The sequence below is a fragment of the Leuresthes tenuis genome, unplaced genomic scaffold, assembly GCF_036924035.1.
Source record: "Leuresthes tenuis unplaced genomic scaffold, fLeuTen1.0.hap1 SCAF_12, whole genome shotgun sequence".
NCBI classification, from domain to species: domain Eukaryota; kingdom Metazoa; phylum Chordata; class Actinopteri; order Atheriniformes; family Atherinopsidae; genus Leuresthes; species Leuresthes tenuis.
Window position 1 is genome coordinate 21,980,031 of NW_027325366.1, and position 26,789 is coordinate 22,006,819.

The following is a 26,789-nucleotide window of genomic DNA, read 5'->3' on the forward strand; positions in this document are numbered from 1 at the left end:
TTAATTCTGCTTTAAGAAACAAGTTGAAACTGTAAATGTTTTCAGGTTAAAATCTATATAGACAACATTGCTGTGGAAATAGTTTTGTTACTGTAGTACAGTTTGCAGTTTCAAGAACTGTTTGCAACACGTTCAGTGCAACATAAATAGTGCAGATGTGAACAATATTGGCGCAACCTGTTTGCTTTGTTTGTCCATGCCTTTGTTTTTAATTGTACATTCATTGACAGCACAATAGGAACACTTAATTATGGTTCCTTTCATAGTGTCCAAAATTCTTTAGTCTTACAGTTAGCTTTTTGTTACTGCTTAAACTAAGGTCTTTTTCATATTACTTATAAAAAAAATGCCTCAGATTTAAGGAGATAAAAGCAATAGCAAAAATTGCAAGACAAACATGATTGGCTTGGAGAACGGGTTTTTCATTGCACAAAATATGGTCCTCTTGGCAAACGCTCATGCTATGTCTATATGCCCTATAAGGCCTCTATAGTAGCACCAAGACCAATGCAGAGCTGGGATATCCTGAGGCTACGGTATGTGTAAATTGAGTAGATTATAGAAAAGATTGTATTGTACATATGAGTCAGATTTTTATTTCCAAACATCTGTTTTCTCAATAGGAAACTTTTTGTTATTTTATCGTTTTGATAAACAAAAAAGGTTTTAAACCAGTTGTAATATTTGCTGGTATGATTTAATGAAGTAGGCCACGAAATGTCAGCTATTAATGTACAGAGTTATTGCTTTAACCCTATGCTGTCTGTTAGTCTGCGTCTTCCCTGGTCAGGGTCTGTTACACATTACCTCTCAGAATGATGTTATCATCCCAACCATCCCCCACATGGGGCCTGTCACTGAGTGACACAGCCAGCGAGTCAGCCAATCTGCTGGGCTAGCTACTCTTTACAACCACAGGCCTACTACAGTGTACTAAGTTTAAAGTGCAATCCCTGTGCAAAGTCCATTGCAAAAGAACAGTTGGATTTATAGCCCTCCTGTACTCATTACCAGCGTCTTTGTTTAAGTGTTCTTTGAGTGCACACATCCTGACTTCCAGTTGGAAAATGCAAATTCATCAAAGAGCAAAATCAACAAAATAAATAAAAGAAACAAATTAGTTGATTATTAATAATTACTCTGTGTCAGTGGAAGGATGACTGTTTTGAGAGTCATTGTGTTAAAAATATCTTTATTGTGGTGGATCATGTTTGGATAGGAGGGATCGTTTTGCCCCACTGGGCCAGCCCTGTGGGCAGCAGATGAGCTGGAGAGACTTGTGTGTGCATGTGTGAGTGTGTGTATGTATGCATGTGTGCACTCTGCTGAGCTGTGAGCAGAGGAGCCCTGCCAGCCAGCCTGCTCCAACCGTGCATACACTCCAGTTCAACAGCTCCTCTCTACTGTCTGCTCCAGATGATGCCTTGGATTTAGCCGACCCACATGAGTGATATGAATAAGACACTGAACAAAGTACACACTTCTGGAAGCCTCGGACAGAAAGCAGAGATTTTTCAGAGTGGCAAGGGGAATGTGAGTGGCTTTCCCAGCCCAGCCCTCATCCCGTGGCAAGATCCTTTACAAACGCCAAATGCTCCGAAGACCAGGACTAAGCTCTGCAATGGGAACAGGTACGACTAATTTTTCTTTACGCATACTATGTAAGGCACAGGGGTATTTATAGATTGCAATCGTGATAAAAGTACTTAACTGAAAGTGGTTTCTCCACCACATTCTACAGTTTGAGCTGAACCACGGACAAATACCACAGTGTTTGTATTTGCAGGAGCTATCAGAGATGTCTGTTAGAAAGCTGTAGTGTTATTCAGTGGCTAGATCACTTATGGATGAAGTGCGATCTTTTATTCTGACACTGCATTTAAAGACCTGGACAGTTAGTCTGAGCGAGACAGTGGTTGACTCAGTAGAAGAGGAGTGAAATTATGAGGTGAGGTTTTTCTCACATTATCATCTGGCAAATTGATTTTGTTGACTTGTAAAGTTCTACACCAAAGCACAGTGAATAGATTATAGCTTTAAAACTAATAATAAAACATCTATCCTTGAAAATGGCCCAGATTTTTTTTAATGCTGAAAAATGAATGTTGCGTTGTTATGTTATGTTGTTGAGTGAAGTTACATATTTGGGCGTGGGGGGGTGGTCAGTGTGAAGACTGACTGTTTCTGTCAAATTGTTTATCAGCTGCTTCCTTCTTCAGTTTCAGAAGAAAGTATATATATATATGTTTGGAAATTCAGTTTACCTAAGTGGCAATTTTGACTAAAGAATCTCATACACACTTTTACACAAGTATTTCAAGATGTTTCCGTCCCTCTTATATCTGTGCTGTTATTCTTCAGGAGCATTAAAGAGGGAGAGGAGTCCTTATCTTCCCCTGTTAGAAACCCCGTTCCTGATCTTCTCCACTCAACCCTCTCCCCCCTCGTCTCTGAATCTTTTTTACCATGGACCAAAAGTAGTGCAACTCAGGTGAGTGTCCCATTTACAGAACTTGAGGCACAAATTTGACAGAATAAGGCCTTTGTTGCCCGAGGCAGCAAATTCACTGACAGCAAGTTGAAAATGAGTTAGAAAACATCTGCAGGACTGGAAATTTTAAAAGCTACAGTGTTTGACTTTAGAGTTGTTTGAAACTTCAGGACATGTTGCTGGTTGGACCGGTTTTACGAGTATGTAAGTTAGAGGCAGTGAGATAAAAAATGCTATGTCAGCATGCTAAGACCATCCACATGGTAATACTCATGGAAATGCAGGTCTTTACCCTCACACACTAAACCAAATTAAAAATGGATAATACAAATAAGTTGTTTTACCACCTGTAGATTTACATTTGAAACTAAATAACTTCATGGTTTACCCAAGAAATACCTGGCAAGGTGCCCACAGCACTGTTTGTTTTAGCACAGGGTGTGTGATTAAATGCACTAAATGCTGGGAAGTACCTACCAGTGCTTGAAAAGCCTTGACTCAGGTCTAAATATTGAGACACTTTTGGCTGCTTTTTATTACATTAATTTTTTTTCTTTACTTTTATAATCAGTCAGCTGTTTGCTCACTCCTGCCTGCTGTTGCCTTTTCAGTCTCTTGCAATTTCACGATAACAATACCAGACTCTTCTGCTCAATTCCTTAAAGTTAATTTTAGACTAAATGTTACCTTGAAAGAGGTGAAAACCCTTTTAGTTTAACCCCCCCCCCACCAAGCTCATTAAAGTTGCTTCTCTTTCACCGTTACAAGATCAAGAGAGGGGTAGGACCTTCAATATAAGCACTCTTAACAATGGTGTCATAGAAACTTATGCCACCCTGGTGGTTTATGTAACCTAGAAACAATAAGGACTTAAGAGAAGAACTCTAAAAATTAGGACATGAGCGCTTCCAGCATAAAACTGTTGTTTGTGGACACAGACCCTAACTCTTTTCACTGTTTTCAGTTGACTAGCTTTAAAAAGAGAATTGGATTAATATCTTCATTCATCAGTCCATATGATGATATATATTGTTAGTGTAATGCTTTTTAGCTTTGGAGTTTATAATTTAAGGTAGTGAGTGACATATCCAAACTGTTCTCTCCCTAGATATAGAATATGTCTGTTTTTATCAAAGCTGGTAATGTCTATAACAGTATGTACAGGGTGATTTTTGGCATCTTTACTGCTTGAAACAATCATTGATATTTGATGTATGGAGCAAATGCCTTCTTATGATGGACCACCAGGAAGCTGGAGTGGTGACGGACTAAGTCAAAGGGCTTTCATTTACAGTAGTTGACACAGCCCCTGTGTTAGAACAATGATTTTGATACAACATTGTAGTTCAACTTTGGGGGCACATTTCACCTTTTTTGTGAGTTTTGTGTGATCAGATTTTCCTGTGCTGTGCTCCCTCGCCATTTGGTTGAGTTCAACCAAAAACTTTGATCAGTTTAGGCACCTAAACTACTCGGTCAGAGTTTAGAAAAGATCATGTTTGGCTAAAAATACATCAATTTCAATGTTAACCCTGTACAAACAGTGCTATAGGGGATAACTACCTTGTGTGTTGCAGCATGAAGTTAAGAAGCCTGACAAAGGGGAAATACGTGATGCACTTGGAGTGAGATGGGTCTCATTTTGCTGTACATGCTAGAACTGACATGCTAGACATAGATTAGTCCACTTGCACATACTGTTTTGCAATGTAGGAGATCCGCAGCTTAGAATGGACAGTCGGCACATTCATTATTTTGGAAAGCTTGAGTGACAATTATGGGTCTGCTTCAGATGTGCATAACTTTCAGGGGGATTTTGTCTATAGATTTTCCTGGGTTGTTAGTTTGGCTTGCCAACCACAAAATATGTTCTGCATGTGAGTCCCTATACTGTGAGCTTGAGTTGATTTCAGCATCTTTGTGGTTTGTCTGCGTGTATGATGTATTTGAGTTTGATTTGTAGCAGCAGGGGGCAACTTAAAGTAAAGGCTCACTGTAAAGCTTAATTATAGAGCTCTTTCTGCAGCAATGAAACTCTCTGTGCTCATGTGTGACTGTGAAGAATGAAATAAACCAGGAGGGTTAGGCTTTCTGTTGAGTGTAATCAAAAAAAGTATTTGTTATTTTGCATGCATAATATCTCTTGATTATCTTTCTGTCTCAAATGAACCCTTCAACTCTATTTCCTCTTGATGCATCTAAAGCACTCACATCAGAAATTACAGAGTGATTATAGATTCTCCTGCACCTACCAACCAAATGTGATGAGAGATTAAGGATATGCATGGATTTGATATTTTCTTTGATTTCTTTGATATGAGAATAATTGGCAAGGTTCACAGTGAAGGGGAAAAATTATACCCAGTTGATCGCATTGTAAAACCATGCAGTTTCCTTGTAATTAAATCTTAAAGTGATCCTGATGTATCTTGCTGATGAAGTCTGCACCTCATGGGCTTGACAGCCCCTTACTTGGTCTTGGAAGACAAAGGGAGTATGTCAGACTGAACAGCTGTTTTTATGTCACACTCCTTGTGGGACAAGGTTATGACCTCCTTTCAGAGGCCCTTAAGAAACCAATGACATCATTGTTCCAAATGTGCAGCACTTGTCCCCTCACCCACCACCCGATCTTTTCTGCAATGGAAAATTGCCCACCAAGCTTCCCAAGTGTGTCTTTTTGGGCTGTAATTTTCTCATCAGTCTTTATTATCTGAAAATAATGATATTCTAACAGAGACCGGTTAAGATTATGCAAGGCAAGGAAACTAGCAGCGATGTCAGTGTGATACCTCTATTATACACAGATTTTTAAGGCTATTTCACTTTTGAGAATCTATTTTATCTCTTTTGTCTGCTGTTGGCATTTTGCAGTTTTGCACATTACTATAATAAAGCCACATAGTCATGAGCACTGCAATATGTGAACAAGAAATGAGTTTTTCTGTCAACCACAGCCACTGAAAACATTAATTTCTAAATAATGTTGTACATGCATTGACTTATGACAATTGTGATAATTTAAGAAACTTCTTGATATGGCTAAAAACAAATGCTAGCTTGTAACCCCTTTTGCCAGCCATCAAGCTTTCCAGCTGTTGCTCGTTAAGAGCTTTAGTCACGGTTGCACTCAGTGACTCTTTCATACATACACACTCTTTCTGTCCTGCTTGACTGACAAGAGATTTGAATCACAGTGTATATTAAAGAAAAACTCTGGATAGTCTCTGGATAGCAGTACTTACTCCTGTCATGTTGAGTTGAGAGTAGGCTTGATGTCACAGTGACTTACTTTTTGTATGGACTTTTCGTATGCACTAAAGAAAAGCACCCAGGCTTCAAGATTTAAGGCATACACAGGCATTACTGAAACAAGCACACAGTATTTAACATGATATGATGATGCTAGAAATATTTGTCAGAATGCAAACTCCACTATTCTATTAGTTTGTCATTGTACAAAGAATTCAGTGTTAACAACTTACCCCTCAGTCTATAACTCCAGCCTCACAGCTTCAGGAAATGATGCTGCCACCTTACCATCAAGATCATAAATAATTGATGATTCTATAAATAAAAATCCACTGCCACCAACATTCAGGATATTATAGAACAAAATACACCTGTTATACAAATGCTGGATATCAAAGGGGACACGTTACGAAAAAAACCCACCTTTCATGCATTTGGGTGTCCGGAGTCAATACCAACTAAAAAACTGGCATATTTTCTAACACCTTTAAACTGAAAATGTGTAATTTAGTGAGCTGCTCAGATTTGGAAAGGAAACCCATGTCAGTCTAAAAGGTTATCCAGCCTCCTCTATGCTGCATGCATCACACATCAGAAGTAAATTGAAACTCTTGGCTTTTGCTTTCACAGTTGGTGGTGTTTTTTTTATTTCATCGTAGTAGTATATATTGGTATATTACTTCATTTAGTGAGCCATTTATGTATTTTTTCTACGTTTTTCATTTTCCTCCACACATGGCAACCCCACTCATTACCCTAAGAATATTCTCAAAGTAACCAGAAAACCCTTAATTCAGTTCAGAACCTTAAAAATGTAATGTTGCGTTCCTTCACAGCAACAATATCAAAGTCCATCAAAAGTTAAATGTGTATTGATTAACACAATGTCAGTGTCTAACATGACATTTATCTTGAGAGATTAACATGGCTGTGTCAAGGTCACTATGGCAACTTAAAGTTTTTTAGCAAACTGAAGTTGTCTTCCAAATATTCTTTTGCCCTCTGTGTAGTAGTCGCTGTACTCCTAAGAAATACTAATGACAAACTGCCACCTAAGTTTAGGTTACACTATACCATAAAGTGAACAGGCCTCTGAAATGAAAACCGAGGATATTTTAAGTTTGCTGGTTAAGATATGATTAACAAATCTAATGTTTTCTATTAAAGGAATAAAATGGATGGTGAGATTACTGGGTTTAAGCATCTCCTCAACTTGTGTCTGTGATTACAACGCAGGGGTTAAATAAAAAAGTTGAGTAATTAGAATCAGGGGAGTCAAGTTCTTTAATGCTTGCACATAGCTTTCAGTCCTTGTGCCTAACAGAGAGTTTGTGTTATATATAGGAGGTCATCTGATGTGAGCTGAACACGGAGTCCCCTTAATTTTTCTCTATATGTCTGTCTCTTTGGATTTTCATACATGTTTTATGTTTTTTTCCCATTTATCTTGCTTCCTGATGGTTGATCATAGCATATGATAACACTGCGATCATATTTCATTAATCTCAAGTTCAGCTGCCTTTGCCAAATACCAAAAGGTGTGCTATGGTTCTACATTAGTGCTGTGTTGTTAGGGAAAGGCACCTGCAGAGTTGAATGTTGTTTAGATGCCAACAAGCAGGGATCAAACTGTGAGAGTGGTATAACATTTATTAGCACACACACTTTCACAAACACCACTAACATAAAACGTGACCTCTCTTCATCTAATGTTTTCCAAGTTAAATTTCTTACAAAACAGTCCTCCACTTTCTTCGGGAACAGGCATGTTCAGAAGTTGCTTCAGATCTGATTTGAGTAGAGCATAAAAACCAAAAACATAGTATATTAAACTGCAGTCCCTCTCATAACTAACAACTGGACTCTCGTTGCTTCTCCTTTTGAAAGAAAAAAGATTGCAAGATTGTTGCAATAGTTACTGATAGATGATACCGAGTGGAAAAAGTTGACAACAAAGGCATTGTTCAGAACTGGTATTAACATGCATCCTGGTTTCCTCCAAACAAAAGTGGAGAAAGCTAGATACACACTCGGCGTGAACAGAAGACCAATTCAGATTAATCTTTCAGGCCAAGGTGGTCTTGAACATGAATGGCGACATTCTTTAACCGTGTGAACAGAGATATGTCCTGGCGCCCTGTTGAAGAACCACCTTCTCCCTGATGTAACTCTACAAAATCAACTATTAGAGTATCATTATGATGTTTTCTCCCCTCTTCTGAGTTACTGAAAAAAAAAAAAAAAAGAATCCCAAACTCTCAGAATGTATCGTTAACAGACAACCTCCTGCTCGTCATTTACATTAATTTCTACAGAGTGCTCCTTAAAAGTGGTGTTTTAATGTCAATAGGCAGAACTTAGTGTGAAGCATCGGAACAAGGGGATTACTGTGTTGTTTTGCAATACAAGGTGCACACAGTCCAAGGATGTATTACAGGAAGTAAAGCTGTTGTTTATTATGGGTAGATTTTTTTCCCAGTCTTTCTTTGGAGACTATCTGCAGAGAATTTAACAGCTTAATTTAATGTGTTTTGAGTCCGCACAAGTGTACTGAAACCGAGGTTTGTTGGATCATAAATATACTATTTCATGCTCCTTTAACCCTGCAACCTATTCACTACTGATTCAGACAAATCTGAAGCACGTTAATGACTGAAAAATTGTACAGTTCAGGTCATTTCATGCATTTGGGATCTTTCAGAAACATTAGGAGAGTTACTGATGCCCTTTTAGTTTTTTAGTTTAGAGCTGACTGTGGGACACAGGCAGCATTTTTATTTGCACATAGACATGTATGAGCCACATTTTACATTTACCACATTTTCAGGATTTTAATTAACTTGGGAGTTTTAAAGTGTAAGCATCCGCTCTGCCATATAGGTATTGATTGGAATCTCTGGGACTTTCAGATTTCAGGTTTTCTGATAATCTTCATGCATAGAGATACAGTAGATACATGTAGGTAAATATTCCATTACAGTGTTGGGGATAATAAACAGAAGTAAATATTAATGGGGGAACTATTGCCTCTATAGTTTTATCATCATTAATTTTTTTCTGTATGCTGTGCAGAAACTCTTCCGCCTATTTCATAGAATCCGAGTATACATTTCTCAGCACCCATAAAAGATCTACAAACTCACATGAAACTCTGGCTGTTCCTATGTGTCTGAGCCCAGCTCTGTTCTCTATGTTGCTTTCTCCTGATGACTCCTTTATTGAGCATTATCATGAGACCTTCACTCCTTTCTTGTGAAGACTTGGTCAAACTGCCTTTGATATCACTAGTGAGCATTTACTTACTGAAAATAGACAGATGGAAGTTGTTTCTTTTTGTTTTCTCCGCTATGTCAACCGACCTCGATGCCTAACAAATAGACGCCCACAAAACAAACATCTTAAGCATTGACACTGCAAACAGCAGTTTCCGAACTGAGCTTTAGCCAGTATATTAGGTTTAATATTTCTGATACAGATTTCTGATACAGCACATCTCAGTTTTCAGTCTGTGTGTAAACGTTCAGAATATTAGGAAACAAACTAGAAACCTATCTAATATCTTTTCAATAAAGATTTGTTTCTTTTTTTTGTCTTTGGTTGTCTTTCAAGGAAATCATTATCTAAACATTTGTAAACAAAATAACAGAAGTGCCACCTTCAATAAGCAGTAAGAAAAAAGAACATGCTTAAAACTTGACTGTTTGGGGTAAGTAAAGATAGAGATTATTTCAGAGAAATAATATAATCATTGGCCATTACAGGCAAGGTTTTGGGTAGGAAAACATACGTTTGATTAAACCAAGATAATCAACCATTATCGTAGACAAAAATCTGGACTTTCTAACAAACCAAACAGCTTGAAATTGGTAAAAAAAAAAGTATACACACATGGCTACATAGAGACACGGACTGAAATGTGATTAGACTACAATTTAATGGAGGGGAAAGAAACTCTGGTTACAAGTGTAACATGTTTTACTTTCTTTTAATTTCTTTTTTTTTTCACTAATGTTTGATACATCCTTGTCTTAACTTAGCCTTAACAAAGTAATTATTTACAGCTGGAAATTGCACGTATTGCAATGCAGAGCTATAGTTGTTAGTGGTGTGAGGAAGAAAGGCGGTGGGGGAGGGGCCAGGACAGGACCAAACCACTACTGTGAAATTAGAGGGGGCGTGGCCCAGTCTTTTAAAACTTTCCAGCCCAGTTATTTTGAGTCAACGATTAGCATGGGGACCGAAGATGTATTTCATGCATTCATGTAAAAAATATATATATTTACAGTGATGTATTAGTGGGAACAGTTCACATATTTTTTTCCAGGATTGTGGGGATGTGCCCTCTGTCTCCACCCACAATTTTCGTCAATGTAGGTACAATTTGTAATATATACCTGCATACTCAGAAAGGTGACAAATTACAGGAAAAATCAACATACAATTTAGTTTCTTAGTAATGTGTTGGGTTCCTGTTCTTATATGGTTCGCCATCTTACAAGCTTCAGTGCACTTTGGCACTGACTATACAAGTATGCAAAACTTTGCTGTATCCTTATTATCCCACAGATGTCCTTCTGGGGACTCCATCTATTCATATGAATTTTCAGCGAGCCTCTCCTCCAATAGAAAATAGGGACCGAAGCTATGTCAGCAAAATGTCCCCCACAGCATAACAGAGCCACCAGATCCCGTCACTGCAGGGGTCAAAGGTTCAAGTTTATTCTTTAATTTGTCACTCGTCTGTTCGGGCCACCGCACCTCTGGTTGCTGTCTTACTCTGACAGAGCCTGCAGAGGGGTCTTGATTGAATCAGCTATTGTCAAGGACAATGTGTCTGGAGCTGGCTTTGTTATGGGAGTTGTGGAGACTCTGTTATCATCCCGACTCCATTAATTCCTATTCATTTTAGCTGTGTGATAACTAGCAGCGTCTACTTGTCTGTACTCTCACAAGTCAGAGTGCTGTGTTTCCAGATAAAGATGAAGCCTGTTGTGGGAGGCTCTTCTTTCCTTGTCTGTTCTCATGAGTTCACTCATGAGTTCAGCCCAATTTTGCTACATACATAGCTTTTGTGGAGGTAAATATAATGTTATTTACTAATTAGAGGATATAAATCAATTTTCAACCGTTTTATGGGTTGAAATGCAGTAAGGTGACTTTTGGCCATAAGTTTTCAAAGATTTGAGAAGTTTTGCAATGTAGCTGCTTTATCTATGTGGGGCACCCCTCTAGATTGCTGAGTGAGTGAGTCAGAGTATTCATATTCAGTTATTAACCATAGACTATATATTATTTGTGCTGAGAAAGCTGTAGCCACATTGAAATTACATCTGCTCTTCACAGCATCTGATTATTTTTCACAAGCACTTTCACAAGCCTTTGTGCCTATTGTCATTTCAAATGGCTGCAATACTGCAGTCCAGTTCCATGATTACAGGCATCACAATAAAGTGTGCTGAATTGGGGGCAAACTAATTATAATTACCATTTTCATTGCAGGGTGCATATTTTGGGTAACCGACATTATTGTAAACATAAAGAACATGACTGAAAAATGACCACAGCAGGATGACAGCGGTCCCTGCAAACACTCCTTAGGAATGGCTTGGGGAACATGAAAAAGATTCTTAGGTGTTCTTCAAATTCCCTAAAATCTGATGGCATCTGTGAGAAGACACACTAATCCACAGGATTAATTATTTTAAGGGTTCACTGTGTCAATACTGTGAAATTGTGGTGAATTGGGGGGACATAACATGATGATTTTGAGTTTGAAACTGACTCAACTGTTCAAACTAGTTGTTTTAATATACCGTTTTCTGGTAAACAACATACGCATTTCTCCCTATCTATTTTCCTTTTCTTGTTTTTCGTAGTTCTTTCTTTGGCATGACATTTAATAAATCCCCTTCTACAGCACAAAAATCACACAAGTTACTGTATATTCAGAATTAGATATTAACAATTTACAATAGACTATGGAAACACATGACACAGCCAGTAAAGAAGCCTCGAAGATAAATATAATATATAACATTTCACTGTATTGCACATATCTGTGTTAATTAGTGTCCCCTGAAATGTTGCAGTAGAAAGCTGAAAAGTAATTATCTGACAAACGCGGTTCATATGTGAATCACCTACTCAGGCTTGTGAACACGCTGACAGTTTAAACTCATATGTCAGCATGAGTTTTGGTGAATTGTTAGCTGTGGCTGTGTTTGTGTGTGTGCTTGACAGGAAGTGAAATGGACAACACTTGCTGCTAATACTAATACTCAGAGTAACAACCACCATCATAGCAAATAGATTAATCAATAAATGCTATTTTGAAAAGTAATTTGGAATAAAAGAATTTAGCGAGGAATCTGAGGCCTGGTTTACATCTAGCTGGTGGGTTAATGGAGTAGAGTTATAAAATTCTTTCAGTGATCACCTTTGTATATATTCATTTCTCATAAGGAATACAAACTTGAATAAGGTTTTTATGGTTATGCTCAAGAATGTTTGTTTTGTAAAATGTATCATGTGTCAGAGACCCGACAAAAAACGGTGTTTTGTCTGGAGACAAAGTCAGCAGAAACACTCTGATACATGTTAAATCTTCAGCTCCTTTGTTTAGGTCTTTTACTTTATCATTTTGTTACTTTTAATACAAGTATTTAAGCTTCCTCTGGCCTTGTACTGTATATTTCAGTTTGTCATGAGAAAAACTTTTTTCCCTCTATTTTGTGTATTGGAGCTCTCTTTCTAAAAGCAGAAAAAAAAGAAAAAAGATTTTACATTTTCAAGGACAAAGGAGGAGTTTGTGTCGTGGGGAGGCAACATGACTTAGTTTCTCACACTTGCACTCTGAGGGAGCACACTTTAAAGGGTTTTCTATAGGATTTGTTAGGGTAACCGTATAGAAAAATGTCTTTGTGTTAAATTCTATCGCTTGAATAAATTATTAATATCATCGCGGCTATAATTTGTACCTTGCACTTACCTTCAGTTATTATTTATGGATGTTCATCTCTTAGTTGATTGTGGATGTAAAGCAACAGCATGAATTTCCATGCAAGAAGAGTCACCCTGCCTGCCATCACACCACTTTGTCTGCAGAAGCGGGTAGGAATATAACATGGATTTCCTCTATGGTATTTCCTTAATATTCAGGGTTTTTTTTCTTCTCAGTATTACAACTGAATCGCTGCCTTCTCTTCATGTTCTAAATTTAAGTTGCTATTGAGATGGCATAGGATGAGGTCGAATCTCATGTGACCGCAATGGTGTATAAAGACTCATTATTGTTTCAAACTTTCAGAAGAATTTATTTACATGAATAATGCTCTTGTTTCATTCAGAACACTTTACTCGGGCAAGTTCTAGTTGTTTAAACCTTTGAATTTACAAAAAAAGTCCCAGAAAAACTAAGCTCAACATGTGCATTTTTGGGATCCATTAATTGCACATTAATAACAAAGATGTTATTTGAAAGATCCTGAGGTAGATATTTCCGACACACCAGCTTGCTCTCACCAGAACATAAATCTATGTCATATATATCAACTGTGTCAACTTCTTTAATGAGTAGCTGAAGTCCTGAACAAGGGAAGCCTGTGAAGCCCTTAAGATTTAACACTATTAAGTGGTGTTGCATTTTCTGTGGTGCAATGCTTGATTTCCAATTTTCACGAGCATGATAAAATTAAATTGAAACTCAAACCTGTTCCCTTCAAAAAGGCTCCTTTACTTCCAATGTCTAATTGAACTCTTGCTTTCTTTCTTACAAACACCTTACTATCTCACCAATTTTCTCACAAAGCAGGGAACTGATATGACTCCCAAGCTGATGTATTATCAATACATTCTCGTCTGAAAAATGTATGGACATCCCAAATTAAAAACAAGCCAGATAATACAATACCCCACACTGTACAGTCGTTTCAACATGTAAAGCAGCAACTAACATCACAGTTTGCTTATCAGTATTGCGAGATAACATTTGCCTGTTGTTGTAATTCATCTCCTGTTGTACGCTGATTGCAGCGTCTGGCTTTTACTTTCCGGTAGATCCCAGTAGTGAGTGGGTTATAGTATTGAGCAGCTGGCAATGCAACTGTTGATAGTTGGCATAAGTGGTACCTGGTCTGGCCTTTAGAAAGAAACCCCTAAATGAATATGAAACTGTCAGTTTTTGCAGTGTTATGACAGTGGAGAAATGGGAGGATGATTCGGGTGGTTTTCGTTGTCAAGGCTGTAGGCCAACTTCTCATCACCACTCAGCGACAGAGTCACAGCTGTGGGAGTGCACTTCAAGGTTCAACCTAAGGAGGCTAATTGGCAAAATGGCACACACTGTCCTGTCCTTGAGATAAGAAGGTCTAATAGAGGAGTTTATGTTCAATGAGACTATATTTAGTGCTGCATAGTAAGTATCTGGATTTACTCTGCCTTGTCCAGACTGGCTTTACGGCACGTAATGTTCTGTTGGTCTGCCCCCTGTTTCAACCCTCACTTATGTGACACAGCTTTTTAGATAAGCAGTTTAGTTGGCATCATATTATTGTGGCTTGTATGTAAATACTGTTGTCAGAGAACCCTACCATTCAACTGGTTTGATCCAACTTAAAAGATAAAATCTCAGTTTGTATTTGTCAAAACATGCATACCTTTTGAGAGATGTTTGAAATGAACAAAGCTTAAAATTTTGCATGATTTGCCGTTTTTATAAGCTATGCAAAAGGCACCAGTGAAATGCAACAAACTAAATAAACAAGTTCTGTACTTGGGTATGATACGATATTCTTATACATGGTTCACTTTCTTCTCCTAGCCCCTTCATTGATAAGTAAAATATTTTCTTTTGACTTATTTCTTCAATTACTTCAATTACTTTACAAATTGAGACATTTTCTTTCACACTCATTATATTAAGAACTTTAGTTGCATGCAAAATTAACCAGCAGTATATATAAGTACAGCTGAAGTCCAAAAATATTCACATTCCAAAAACTAAACAACCTGTTTTTTCTGTGAGCTCTCTCCAGCACTAAAATCCAATCTGATGTTTTTTGTTTTTTTTTATCTTGCTCGCACCCTTCATCCATTTTTCCTTACTTCCTCCAATAGTCGTCCTTGGTGTTTTTGCTCTTTTTTTTTTTAAACTTTGTTTTTCAATGGCGAAAGTAAAGTAAGTCTTTCGTTCTTTCTTTTCTTAAAAAAATAACTGAGATGTAGTAACAATTTACACCATGATTGTGCATCGTTGTAGTCATGAGAAGATGTGTGTCATCAAGACTTCCAAACTAAACACTGCATAAAACTGACTTGGGTTTTGTTAAGCAATTTAAAGTTTATGCGCATCTGCTGTTCTATTGCTTTATAAAGGGCTGCTTGTTCACTATCAAAACCGACCCTGCTCCAGGAGAAATGTGATGCCTGAGTGATTTTATTAAGTCAAATCTCAGAGCGCCATATCCATTTAAGCCTGCGATGAAGTCATCCCTAGCAGTGGAGTGAATCAATTTTTTATTCTATGACGTGTCTTTGCTCACTCATTCATATACATCTATATAGATATATCTACATAGATAGATAAATAGATAGACAGACACTAAGCTTATAGTGTTACTGTATAATGTAGTGTTGACTGTAATAAACACTGGATGGTGGAGTGATCTGTTTAATTCAGGCATTTGGCTTTGCTAGACATCTGCAGCTCTTGTTAGGCTCCATGTGGGCTGATTGAACACTAAATGGTTTACACTAAGAGATGATGTCATCGCCAGCGGCTTACATTTCCCGATGGCTCCTTGAGGACCAAAGCTCACCCCCTTAAAGAGCTCTGTCTTCATTTGTCTTCACAAAATGAGTCAGGTTCTTGAAGCTCAGCTTCAAAAACATCAACTATTTTGTCTTAGCTGCACCTCCCTCCCTTCTTACCCATCTCTGTTAACCTTAGACTGAGTTGACCCAGCTAGCGTTACGTTTAGTCAGCACTTTTGGGCTCTTGCATGGCAAATTGTAGGATATCTGCTTGCCATGTGTGTGTGTGTGTGTGTGTGTATTTGAATAGAAGGGGATTGGAGCTATGTTACAATCTATCTCCACCTGCTTGTGAATGAACTATGTGATCTTTGGCCTCTTGAATCTTTACTGGCAGGGAAAGGAGGCAGGTGAGGTGGTGATGACCCCCAATGTGGAGTCAGGAGAGCACAGGTGCTAAGAGGCAGTATTGTCAAACAACTTCTTTGGACTTTACTGCAGCATAGAGGAAAACAGAGAAACATGGGGATTCAAAGGTTCTTTTGTTAGACACTGTGTGGTCAGAAGTGTGTTCTTATGTTTCTCACAAAAGCTCTTCTTTGCAATATATGCATGTTATGGTTAAAAAGCGTGCTCAAACAGAACAGCAAGTAATCGTTTCGGTTGGATTAATCAGTTCAAATTTGATATAGTCATGTGTTAGTGTCAGATATTTGCACAAGTCATATATCCTTAAACATGAATTGCATTTTGTGGTCTACTTTTCAAGGCATTCATCAACTGTAAGTTTTCAAATATTGTGTTGCTGGAGAGGGAAACAGGCTTTATAACTGCATATATGTCACATTGATAAATGCAGTGAGCAGTGTTGTAACCTGCCGCTTGGATGTTGATTAAATATATCTGTTTCAGGTAATCAAAGTTTATAGTGAAGATAATACCAGCAAAGCTGTAGAGGTTCCCACTGATGTCACTGCCCGGGATATTTGCCAGCTGTTTGTCTTGAAGAATCACTGCATTGATGACCACAGCTGGACTCTTTTTGAACACCTCGCTCATCTTGGAATAGGTAAGATTTCATTTTCTGCTGAAATAACTTTTATACTGTTGACTGTTGTTACATGACTTCAGGCAAAATTTGGTGCACTTTAAAAAAGCTCCAAAATGTATTTAAATAATTTCATGAAAATGGCATTTTTCTTTAAATATTCAGTTTTACCATTTAAATCTGATTGCACTGTATGTTTTTTTCTCTCTATTACTGTGCTGACAGAAAAAAACCGTGTTTATACTGAAGTTCAGTATGTCATGGCACAGCTTGGCACTGCTGATTTGATTCTGGTTTGGTGAAACCATCACACACAAATAAAAGATTTAGGTAACAGATTTAGTTTGAGTGAGATCGTGTAGCTTTGACCAAGCATGTATTATTTGAAAAATAATTGCCTTCAGTGGTGAGGGACCACTACTGATTATGTGTAATACTTTGAAAGGCAAATATACTTTCCCATATTTACATTTAAGACAGTGTGAAAAACATATTTTTTTCACAGATAGTAGTGAGATCAGTAATACTTTGACTTCCTTGGGGACAGCATGATCAGACTTGCCCTCAAGCGTTGCACATCTTGAGTCATGCCTCAGGGCCAGTTTATACTCTATTCTTTGTTGCAGATGCACAGATGGACACCTGTTGGCATCACAGATCTGTAATAGTCTGTTTTTGTTATTATGGCTATTATGCAGGATTTTGGACCATGTGCCAGTAGATTTCACCATCAGAGGCAAGAGGTGTTTGCTGATACAGATTGTATCCAGACTTTCATCTGCAGAGAACTTTTTGCAGACGCTCGCTTGCTCATGCAGACCTTATTGGAGTCTCATACAGAAGGAGAGTAACAATGAATACATGAGGCAATGGATTAGTTTGAATAAGTTGCTGGTGTGTTACATCGCTCTTTCTTTCATGTGCTCAGTCTAAGTATAATATTTCTACCCCCTTTCCATGTACTTTTTACTCCTAACTCTAAACATTCATGGGTTAGAGTGCAATAGAATCACAAGGAGTGCAAGAGATAGCTGTCAAACTAGTGATTTCTTGTCTCAAAGACCGCAGAATAGCACCCTTCAATGTCATCACCATCAACTTTTTTATAAGCATTTGCACCCAAATTAACCATAACAAGATGTGGCCAGAGGGCATGATGATGTAGGAACATGTACAGAGTTGTTGCATGTTGACATGCTTATGACCTAAAACATAAGCTGCATCTTTCTGGAGAACAGTGTTAGGAAAACATTATCAGTTATACAATCTTTTAAGCCTTTATGGTGACACTACAGCATTTAATGTTTAATGCTTATTACATGCTCATCTGCTCAGGTTACATATGTTATTTATAGCCATGTAAGCAATTTATCTAAGGACTTCTTTGCCTCGTTGCTACTCTCTCTGTGCTCATAGATATCGCCACAAACTTCAACATGTTTTAGTTCTTGGTCTCTTAGCAAAGCAATGCATCTTTGGCCAAGAAAAAATTTGCTTCTCATTCTCATTCTCAGTGATGGGTTGTAGATCCGTACAGCACAGGTTAACCTTTCTTTAATTTTCTTCCCTTCTGCTCTTTCTAGAGAGAACTATTGAAGACCATGAGTCTGTCATGGAGGTGCTATCAGGCGGGGGAATGGACACAGACAGCCGACTATATTTCAGGAAGAATTATGCCAAATATGAATTCTTCAGAAAACCCCTGGTGAGTTTGTGACAATTGTGCACAAGGCAAGCATATGATCTGTTTCTGAATTTACCCACTCATGGCATTTTTCCAGTTCATGGTACGATATAGTATTGTTTTACGCAGCACAGAACTTCCATCCTTTGTTTTCCACTACAGATAGTATACCCTCTCTGTGGAGTATGGGAAGCTGTTGCAGCGTAGGCGAGACACAACAATTTGCTGTGTGTGTTTATAACAATACTTTGATTTAGAAGATGCTTTTATCCAAAGTTACCGGTACTTACAAATGAGATGTATAGAGGAGCATAGACTATTTATTGCACTGATTGACTTTATCGCAGACTTTTATTTCAGAGGGGTTTAAATATCTTTTGAAAAATGAGTTGAAGAAGTTTAAATGTGTTGTAATCATGGATGTTGCTCTCATTTTCACAGGACTTTTTCCCAGATAACATGGTCTCCATATCCACGGAAACCAATGGGATGGTGGATCACTCTGAGCTTATAGAGGTGTCAAGTTTTTCTGTTTATAATGCACTCTATCTGCTTTTGACTGCCGACAGTTTTCTTGATAAGTCACTGAACATGCCCATCTATGGACAAATATATCTCTACCCAACACAGACCTTTCTCAAATCCAGCACTTGTCCAGAGATCCACGGGTACCTCCATGCAAAAGAGCAAAGCAGGAAGTCTTGGAAGAAGTTTTATTTTGTCTTGCGCAGGTCGGGGATTTATTTCTCCACTAAGGGGACGTCCAAGGTTAGTACACGAATGAAAAGATAAAAAAATCAAAACCTCTTCCAAAACCACGCTGTTTCCATTAAGTTGCTTTAACATGATTTTTGCATACAGTAATTGATCTAGATACCCTCACTTTACACACTTATTAGATAAGAACAGGATTAAAATAGGAAAAGTTAATATTTGTCTTAATGTTTTTAAAATTTCATCCTAGTCCTCTGTTTGTTGCTCTGTGGGGCCACCAGTTCATCCTCTGGATACATCCCAACCATGTTGTGAAAGGGCAATGGAACAGGTTGAGCTTGATTTTCCTTAGGTCAGCTGGCATAGCAGCCAAGCTGAAACAGTACTCTCAATACTGCTGACAAATTAAGCTTATACCTGAGCACAAGCCATGCCAGTGCAACCGCTTTTCAACTGCTTTCATTTCCTACAGTAACAGTAACCTTTTGTCTTCAAGTGCAGAGAGGCTTCGGAACGGCGCTTGCTTTTATTCCAGCATGTTTACTATTCATCTGGCGTCGTGGTCAAACACATTGCTAGTCAGTCAGCACAGACACTAATGGCTGAGGCATTACTTTAAATAAGGAAGTGGGAACAGTGTGTCACATGAAAGCAGAACAATGGAAGTCTTTGAGCTTTATCAACTTAGCGAGTTATCTTTGGCACAATGTAGCTATTGATGCTGTCCATATGTCTACATTTTTCCATTAGATTTATAAGCCAACCATGACCAGAATGACTGATAGCGTGTCATTTTTAAAAAATAGAAATATTAGATTTCAAATCTGTTGACCATGTATATTTTATGCTGGGCAGAAATCTATCCCACCAATTTCTAACAAAAAAAGGAAATAAAAACAATAACCTTTGTGCTTTGTTCTATTTGTCTTTTTTTTCAGCGATGACTGTAATTGTAAAATGATTGTAAAATGAAATGAGAGCCTCAGATGCTGACACGTACTTAGGTGTCTGTTTCTCACATATTGAACACCAGTTTTAAAAGCATTGGAGTTAGAGACCATTTTATGTCTGATTTCATATTTTGCACCTAAATGTATGCCTAAATTGTACTTTTGCTTTATTATTGATTCTCTTTTTCTCATAGGAACCAAGGCATCTCCAGTTCTTCACTGACTTCAGCGATAGTGATGTTTACACTGTGTTATCAGCCAAGAAACTACATAGTGCACCCACAGAGTTTGCCTTCTGTATCAAGGTATTATTGTTTTCTTTAAGCAGTGTTGACAGGGCTTGTTATCATGGAAAAGATCATTGTTAGAACTGTGCAAAAGAAGCAGAAGTAAAGTACTGACTCAAAGCGCATTGAACTATTTTGTCTGCTTGTAACTTCTCGCCCCAGTCTACAAAGTGCAGTTCAATTCGAGACTTGAAGCTGCTTTGTGCGGATGATGAGCAGACGAAGACCTGCTGGATCACAGCCATACGCTTGTTAAAGGTTGGCTTGCTGATGAATAACTCTGGGTGATATCTAGCGGGAGGAATGCTGAGTCAGTGCTAGAATCAGATTTAGCTTTTGGAGGAGGTCAAGGGAAACTATTGAGTGATGCTGGATTAGCACTCCCACTCTTGATAGAAGCAGCATGTGTTCATTGTCTGGATATCTGATGAAACTGTTTAAAGCATTAGTCACTCCTGCTACTCCATAAATAAAATACAGTGAAGCACAAAAGTCTTATTTGTTCCTGCTCAGTTCCATTATAGCAATACTGCTATGGAATTATATATTTGGATTCAAATGTATAATGTTCATCTTGTTTCATGTTTCAGTTTGGGATGCAACTTTACCAAAATTTCATTCAGCCACACCAGAAGCAGAAAGCCTCACCAATGGTAAGCTGAAATTGTTATTATTATGTTAATATAAAACAATTTATGGGACCCTGTGGCTAATATTGGATGAAGCCACCTTGATGAAATGCAATCAAGTTGAAAGAGGAGTGAAATAGACTGAAGTGGGCATAATTAAACCTTCAAATGAACAGTTTTGATTTTCCATGTATGGTGGATATGTAAGTGCATGTCTGCTAAATGTTTGTTTTAATAGCTTTATAAGATGGTCAGTGCTGCGCTTTTATTTGCTTTTGTGCTTTTGTTTGTCCCACTTCCCCCAACCCATAAAAAAAATCAGTTAATATAACTTTAAAGTCACATACAAATGTTAAAAATAAGATATGTCAACATATAGCAGTAAAGTGATATAATTACATAGGACAAATCAGGCACCTTCAGTGTGGTGATGTAGGTCTCATGTCCCAGAATAGCCTCAGACTCTACTGAGGAAGCAAATGCAATCTATTATGGGTTATGTGGACATGTTTGTGAACTGCTCGCTTTCTAAAAATACATAATGATCAGCTGCTCTCACATTTAACAGCTCATCACCTCTTCTCTGCTGTCGGAGGGTTGTATGTGACCAACAGCACTGCCAGGGGGATTAGCTAGAAAGATATAAAAAGTACACATCTCAGCCAGATTCAGGGCCTGGATACTGAAACTGATGTGGTTAAAATGGCAGTTTTGACCAAAGATGCTACACTAAAGAGAATACAGTAGTCACACTAAAATTTATGAAAAAGCCACATTCAAGTTTAATGGACACGTTTTAAGCAAGGATGTGAATGTTCACATGGTTGGATGTGGGTCAGACAGAATTCAAGGAATTGTAAGATTTTAAGAATCACACACTTTGTCTTAAGCAATTGTTTCAGTTGCAAGCTTAGAACATGATACAGTAGTGACTGTGGTAACTAAAAAGCTTTGAGGTAAACCCGGTCAGAAGAATTTTCTTGAACATGTGTGCAGGTATTTTGAACCACTCACCTTATGACAGCATAAAGGGTTCAAATTTAATTCTGTGTCATTCTTATTCCACCCTAATCCCTTTTCAATGGAGTTTTCTTCAGGAATGAGGATGGAGTCACATCAGACAGACACTAGATGGCAATACAGTGCAACATAAGTCAGTCCAATAGTCAGTCCACAAAGGAAAATGAACCAAACCCAAAATTGATATTCACAGTTTGACTATTATACTTTAAGAAATATATATTTTTCCCCATCAACTTGACCATGTTTTCATCAAAATGTGTTGTAGTAAAGATAACGAAAAAAAAAGATTATTATTTTACATATACACCACAGTCCCCAATAACAGTGTGTGATAATTGTGCCGTTTCAGAGAAGCATCTCAGAGAATTCACTGGTGGCCATGGACTTTTCTGGCCAAAAAACTCGGGTGATTGAGAACCCGTCGGAGGCGCTGTCTGTGGCTGTACAGGAAGGCCTGTCCTGGAGGGTAAGTCAGAGGTTTTCTAATGAAATTGTTCCACTCTTTCTGGACATTTACAAAAGGTTCCCATACTACAAGTGAACCAGTTAGAATAAAAATAATTTCCCTAATGAGTAATGCCTCACAATAATCACAACCCTAGTTTTTCATCCCGTGGAAACTTGCATTTCATGACTTAAGTAATCTTTATGTAATGTCCTTAAATCAAATGCCCCAAAAGGTGTTTGTGGGGTGGAACAAATCTATGAATTAGTAAATATTTGCAGAATTACACAATATTTATGTATACGGCTGTATAGCTCAGAAAAATTAGGCCAAGTGAAATCAGATTGTGAGCACCTTATAAAAATAGAAAAACAAACAAACAGAAGCACACAGCTAAGTATTAAAGCAATTTCCAGTTATGTTTTGGACTGCTTGTAACTCGTGTTTCCCTCAGAGGAAAAGCTGCCACCGCCTGAGTGGTCATGGGAGCCCCTCCACCGCACAGAGCTCTGTATCAAACATAGGTTTGTGAGATGCACCTTTAACTGTTTGCTATATATAATAACTGAAAGAAATTTTGTAAGATACAGTCTCTGTGACATAGCAATTCACGTGGCCCAGTCATGGTTCCATGGAAAACTGTCTCGTGAGGAGGCTCAGCGTCTAATCACTCAGCAGGGCCTCATTGATGGGTGAGTTGCTGTACTCTTCCTCTTTCTGTGGTGCATTTTCATAACTAGGACAACCTCTGGGTTCCCAGTAGTCAGAGGGACTCATTTTCCGATATCTACTTGATATCGGAGAACAAGCATGTTCTCCGATATCAAGAAGAATAGAAGAACAGAAGAATAGAAGAACAAGCATGTTCACAATAGATTGTTATTTACAAAATGCCATATAAGCACTAAAACATCTTGTAGATTACTTTGGCAGTTATATTATGTTTTAGGCATTCAAACTATGTCATCCTTTGAATACTGACAGATCAGGCACGATCAGTTAATAATTGTGTTTTTATGTTTTATGACTTTAAGTTTTAAGCCGGAGTGAAGAGCTTTCTTTCTGTTCCAGAGTATTTCTTCTGAGGGACAGCCAAAGCAATCCAAAGACGTTTGTTCTGTCATTGTGCCACTTGCAGAAAATCAGACACTTTCAGATCTTACCAGTGAGTACAATTGCTAATTTGAAAAAAAAAACAAAAACAGTATGGTACAAGAGCTTTCACCATTAAAAGTCAAGTGAGGATGCTTTCAGAAATACAGCCACAAATATTAATTTTATCATACAAAGTGTCACAAAGACCCAGAAGCTAAATGAAATAGTCATTTGCCTTTGATTTCTCCTAATGTTGGTACACTCACCAGTAGCTTCTTTTAAATGTTCTTGATAGGTAATTTGATTCAAACTTTGTAGAAAACTTTCTATATCTACTGTACTGAATGTGGATTTAGGCTGTCTCTGTCTCATCTATCTCTTCATTTAAATCCTAGTCAGACTCTGTGACATATAGATCATCTATTCTAGGACTCCTTGTTCCTGTTGCTCAAGATAGGTCATTTTAAATCTGGCTTTATGTTTGAAGTCATTGTGATATTCTATAGTGAATCTGGCATAGATTAGGTCAGATCCCTTGAGTGAAAGGATCCAAACATCTAAAATAACTAAAACTTCTGCACGGTACTGAACAGCTTCAATATGTTATCGCCTGCCTTCGACCTGTTTGTTTAATAAGTCATATCTCTTGTATGCATTTTCTCTGTGTGTGGGTTTACATGTGTGCATGTCTGTTTGTGTGCTCCACTGTAGGTGGATGATGAAGGGGACTCGTTCTACAGTTTGGACGATGGCAACACGCGTTTTTCTGACTTGATCCAGTTGGTGGAGTTTTACCAGTTAAACCGTGGGGTTCTTCCCTGCAAGCTCAAGCACCACTGTACCCGGATCGCCCTGTGAACCGGGATCCAGGAAGCCCCAGAGAGCCGACGTGCACCTTAATTCCAGGTTCCTCTGGACAAATGCTCCTTGTGTTCTTGTGCCTTGAAGAATAAAGAATAACAGACCGTGGTTTTCATATCATGGTGCAGCCTTGTTTTTCTTTTTTCTTTTTTTTTTTCGAAAAAACAGTCTGTCTAAATGGACTAAAATAAATGATAAATGACTGCTGTTGCTGTAGATCACATGCAATATTATTTTTCCAACCCTGTAAAGTGTCTCTATGTGGTGGTAAATCTGTTTTAAAAAGTGTAAACATGACTTCTTGCACTGTATATTGTAAAGTTGAATATGTTCTGAAAACAGCTGAAAATTCACAACATGATGCTAGTAAAAGAAAGTTATAAAAGTACACCAGCTGGAATTTGAGCATGTATAGAGTATTACATATCAGTTAAGGTCTGTTGAAGCTAATGATGGTTGAATCCCAGCAAGGACATAATTGCTTTTCTGCAACCGTATCATGCTGGGAATAACACTACATGAAACCTCTAGCCAATTTCAGTAATGTAAGCTATCTTACTTTTCAACGTCATTTATGTTTCTCCATGTCCTTGTTTTGTGATTGTTTTTTTCTAACTGATAGTTAAAGAAACCTCTCAGGAAGTGTCATAGCATAGCCTGCAACCGGACTGAGCAAAAGAGAGAGGAAAAGAAAGCTGAAGAGATGGCATACAACCACACTACCCTGCACTGTGCATTCAATTTAGATTATGTGATTAAATGAAGTGTTTGTTCTCATGCAATTACCTTTGCGCTTGCTCTAGAACAAGAGCGATGCAATAAAAAAAAGAAAAAAAGAACTGTAAATGTAAACCATAAAAAACAAAATCTAAATACTGTGTAACTGATTTTGCTCATGTCAGAATTTACTGTACAAGGAAATTGACCTTTTTGATTTTCTTCAGATTCAGGTGCAATTTGCAACACCTGGGTTGGTTGTATTTTGATGTTACTGCCACTCATGTAGAGCCACACTGGGGATGTTTTGTTATGTTATTAACACTACTGTGTATATTCAGCGTCATTCAGTCCTTTTTCCATTTTTTTGTACTAAGCCATAATACATCAGTTTTAAAAACAAGGTATTTGTAAAATTACAAGACTCTTGTTTTCTTTTCAGCTGGAAAACAGCGCCAAATTGATTAATATTGTGAGCTACCGTCTTCATTTGTATGTAAATCATGTTTGTTTCTCAGGTATGATTGTATTATTGTCATTCATTTTCATATTTACCAAAAAGCTGCAAGGTGAACACACTGTATGCTAAACCTTCATTAGTGAAGTTTTAGATATGTTTAAAAACTGTCACTGAGTCTATCATTCATGCTGTTGGGAATATGTAGCCTTTATTTAAAAAAAGGAAGTCATTACATTACATTATCTTCTTTTTTAGGAAAGTAGGGCATGCAGTTTTATTCCACAGCTTCAATGACACACAATGTAACTATGAGATAGATTGTCCAACTGAGCCATCTCGTCAGCACACAGTTGGGTGCTGCTCCGTAAGGGAAGATTTTCATTGTGACTTCACGAGGAGGCTGTTAAATTTAGTCTCACTGAGCACCCTGTGAACAGGTCGCATTAGTTAAACATTGTCAAGTGTGATTTACTGAATTATTATGTGGGCAATTTATGGGTAAATACAGCTCCATACACAGTATGTGCTGACATACTGTGCTGTTATGACCATAAGACGGTACAAGAAGGATCTTTGCAACACACTAATACAATTTGAATTTAAATAACATAAAATAGATGTCAATTTTCTTTAAATATACAATTTAGATCAGTTTAAACAAAAAAGTTTCAGTTGCAAACAACTATGTCAGTTTTTAATGTAATTTGTTGTAGTCAGAAAGTTTTATGTGCTAACAATGATCTGAGAATATACCAAGAATCTGAATGTGTTATTATAAATTAGATTAAGTAGATCTTTTTACGGTAATAATTTATTTGCAGTTGCTTTTACATTATTAATGAGTGGAAAAGTCTGAGGTACAAGGTCAGGAATTATTTTTTTGTTAATCATATTTTCACTTACAATCAGCAAAGAACTACATAGACTAAAAAAAATAAAAATAATTACTAATGGATATAGAGTGCCCACACAACAGAAAATGGAACAGAATATCTTGTCAATCTTCTCTGTTGTGATACACACATTGCCCCTGCTCTGCTTCAATCGCATATTTCGAAACAGTGCTCACATCCAGGGGAGATGTGCGCACACAGAGAAGTCTAAAATGCACCTCTGCTTCCGAGGTCTTGTGCTAAATGTTGTTTTGGATGTATTCCTGCCATTGATCGGAGTTTGGCTGCAGGGGGAGAGATGGCAGCTGAGAGAGACTGGGCTTCCTTTAATGAATTCATCCAGCTCTACCCAGCCCAAACGGCCTGTGGATACACCATCTCTCCCAGTAAAGAAAGCCTGTCTCTGCTCTGTCTTGGCCCTCATGGACAACTACAACTGTTTGTAACACTTTACACCACCGCACCACAGTGGATTCACTCCTGGCTGCAC

General features: G+C 37.8%; 1 protein-coding gene across 2 annotated transcripts; it reads left to right on the plus strand.

The window, feature by feature from the left end:
* The first annotated feature begins 1,274 nt into the window (after positions 1–1,274).
* On the plus strand, positions 1,275–25,068 carry grb14 (growth factor receptor-bound protein 14). Of its 2 annotated transcripts, none has more exons than XM_072397103.1 (14): positions 1,275–1,631; positions 2,362–2,491; positions 16,406–16,562; positions 18,125–18,246; positions 18,667–18,741; positions 18,856–18,993; positions 20,084–20,194; positions 20,339–20,434; positions 20,767–20,829; positions 22,178–22,294; positions 22,728–22,797; positions 22,878–22,965; positions 23,345–23,438; positions 23,764–24,172. In XM_072397103.1, exons 1-14 carry the CDS (start codon positions 1,444–1,446, stop codon positions 23,833–23,835), a joined length of 1,521 nt encoding a protein of 506 aa, XP_072253204.1. In that variant the 5' UTR covers positions 1,275–1,443; the 3' UTR covers positions 23,836–24,172. The 2 variants fall into 2 exon arrangements, with proteins under 2 accessions (XP_072253204.1, XP_072253203.1); XM_072397102.1 differs by having other exon boundaries at positions 1,278–1,631; positions 24,080–25,068.
* The last annotated feature ends 1,721 nt before the right edge of the window (positions 25,069–26,789 follow it).

Excerpts from the sequence above, each read along its gene's own strand:
- grb14 (XM_072397102.1), top strand. The coding sequence starts at position 1,444 with ATGAGTGATATGAATAAGACACTGAACAAAGTACACACTTCTGGAAGC. Across the intron at positions 18,994-20,083 it reads CCACTAAGGGGACGTCCAAG|GAACCAAGGCATCTCCAGTT; the intron begins GTTAGTACACGA and ends TTTTTCTCATAG. Across the intron at positions 22,295-22,727 it reads AGGAAGGCCTGTCCTGGAGG|AGGAAAAGCTGCCACCGCCT; the intron begins GTAAGTCAGAGG and ends TGTTTCCCTCAG.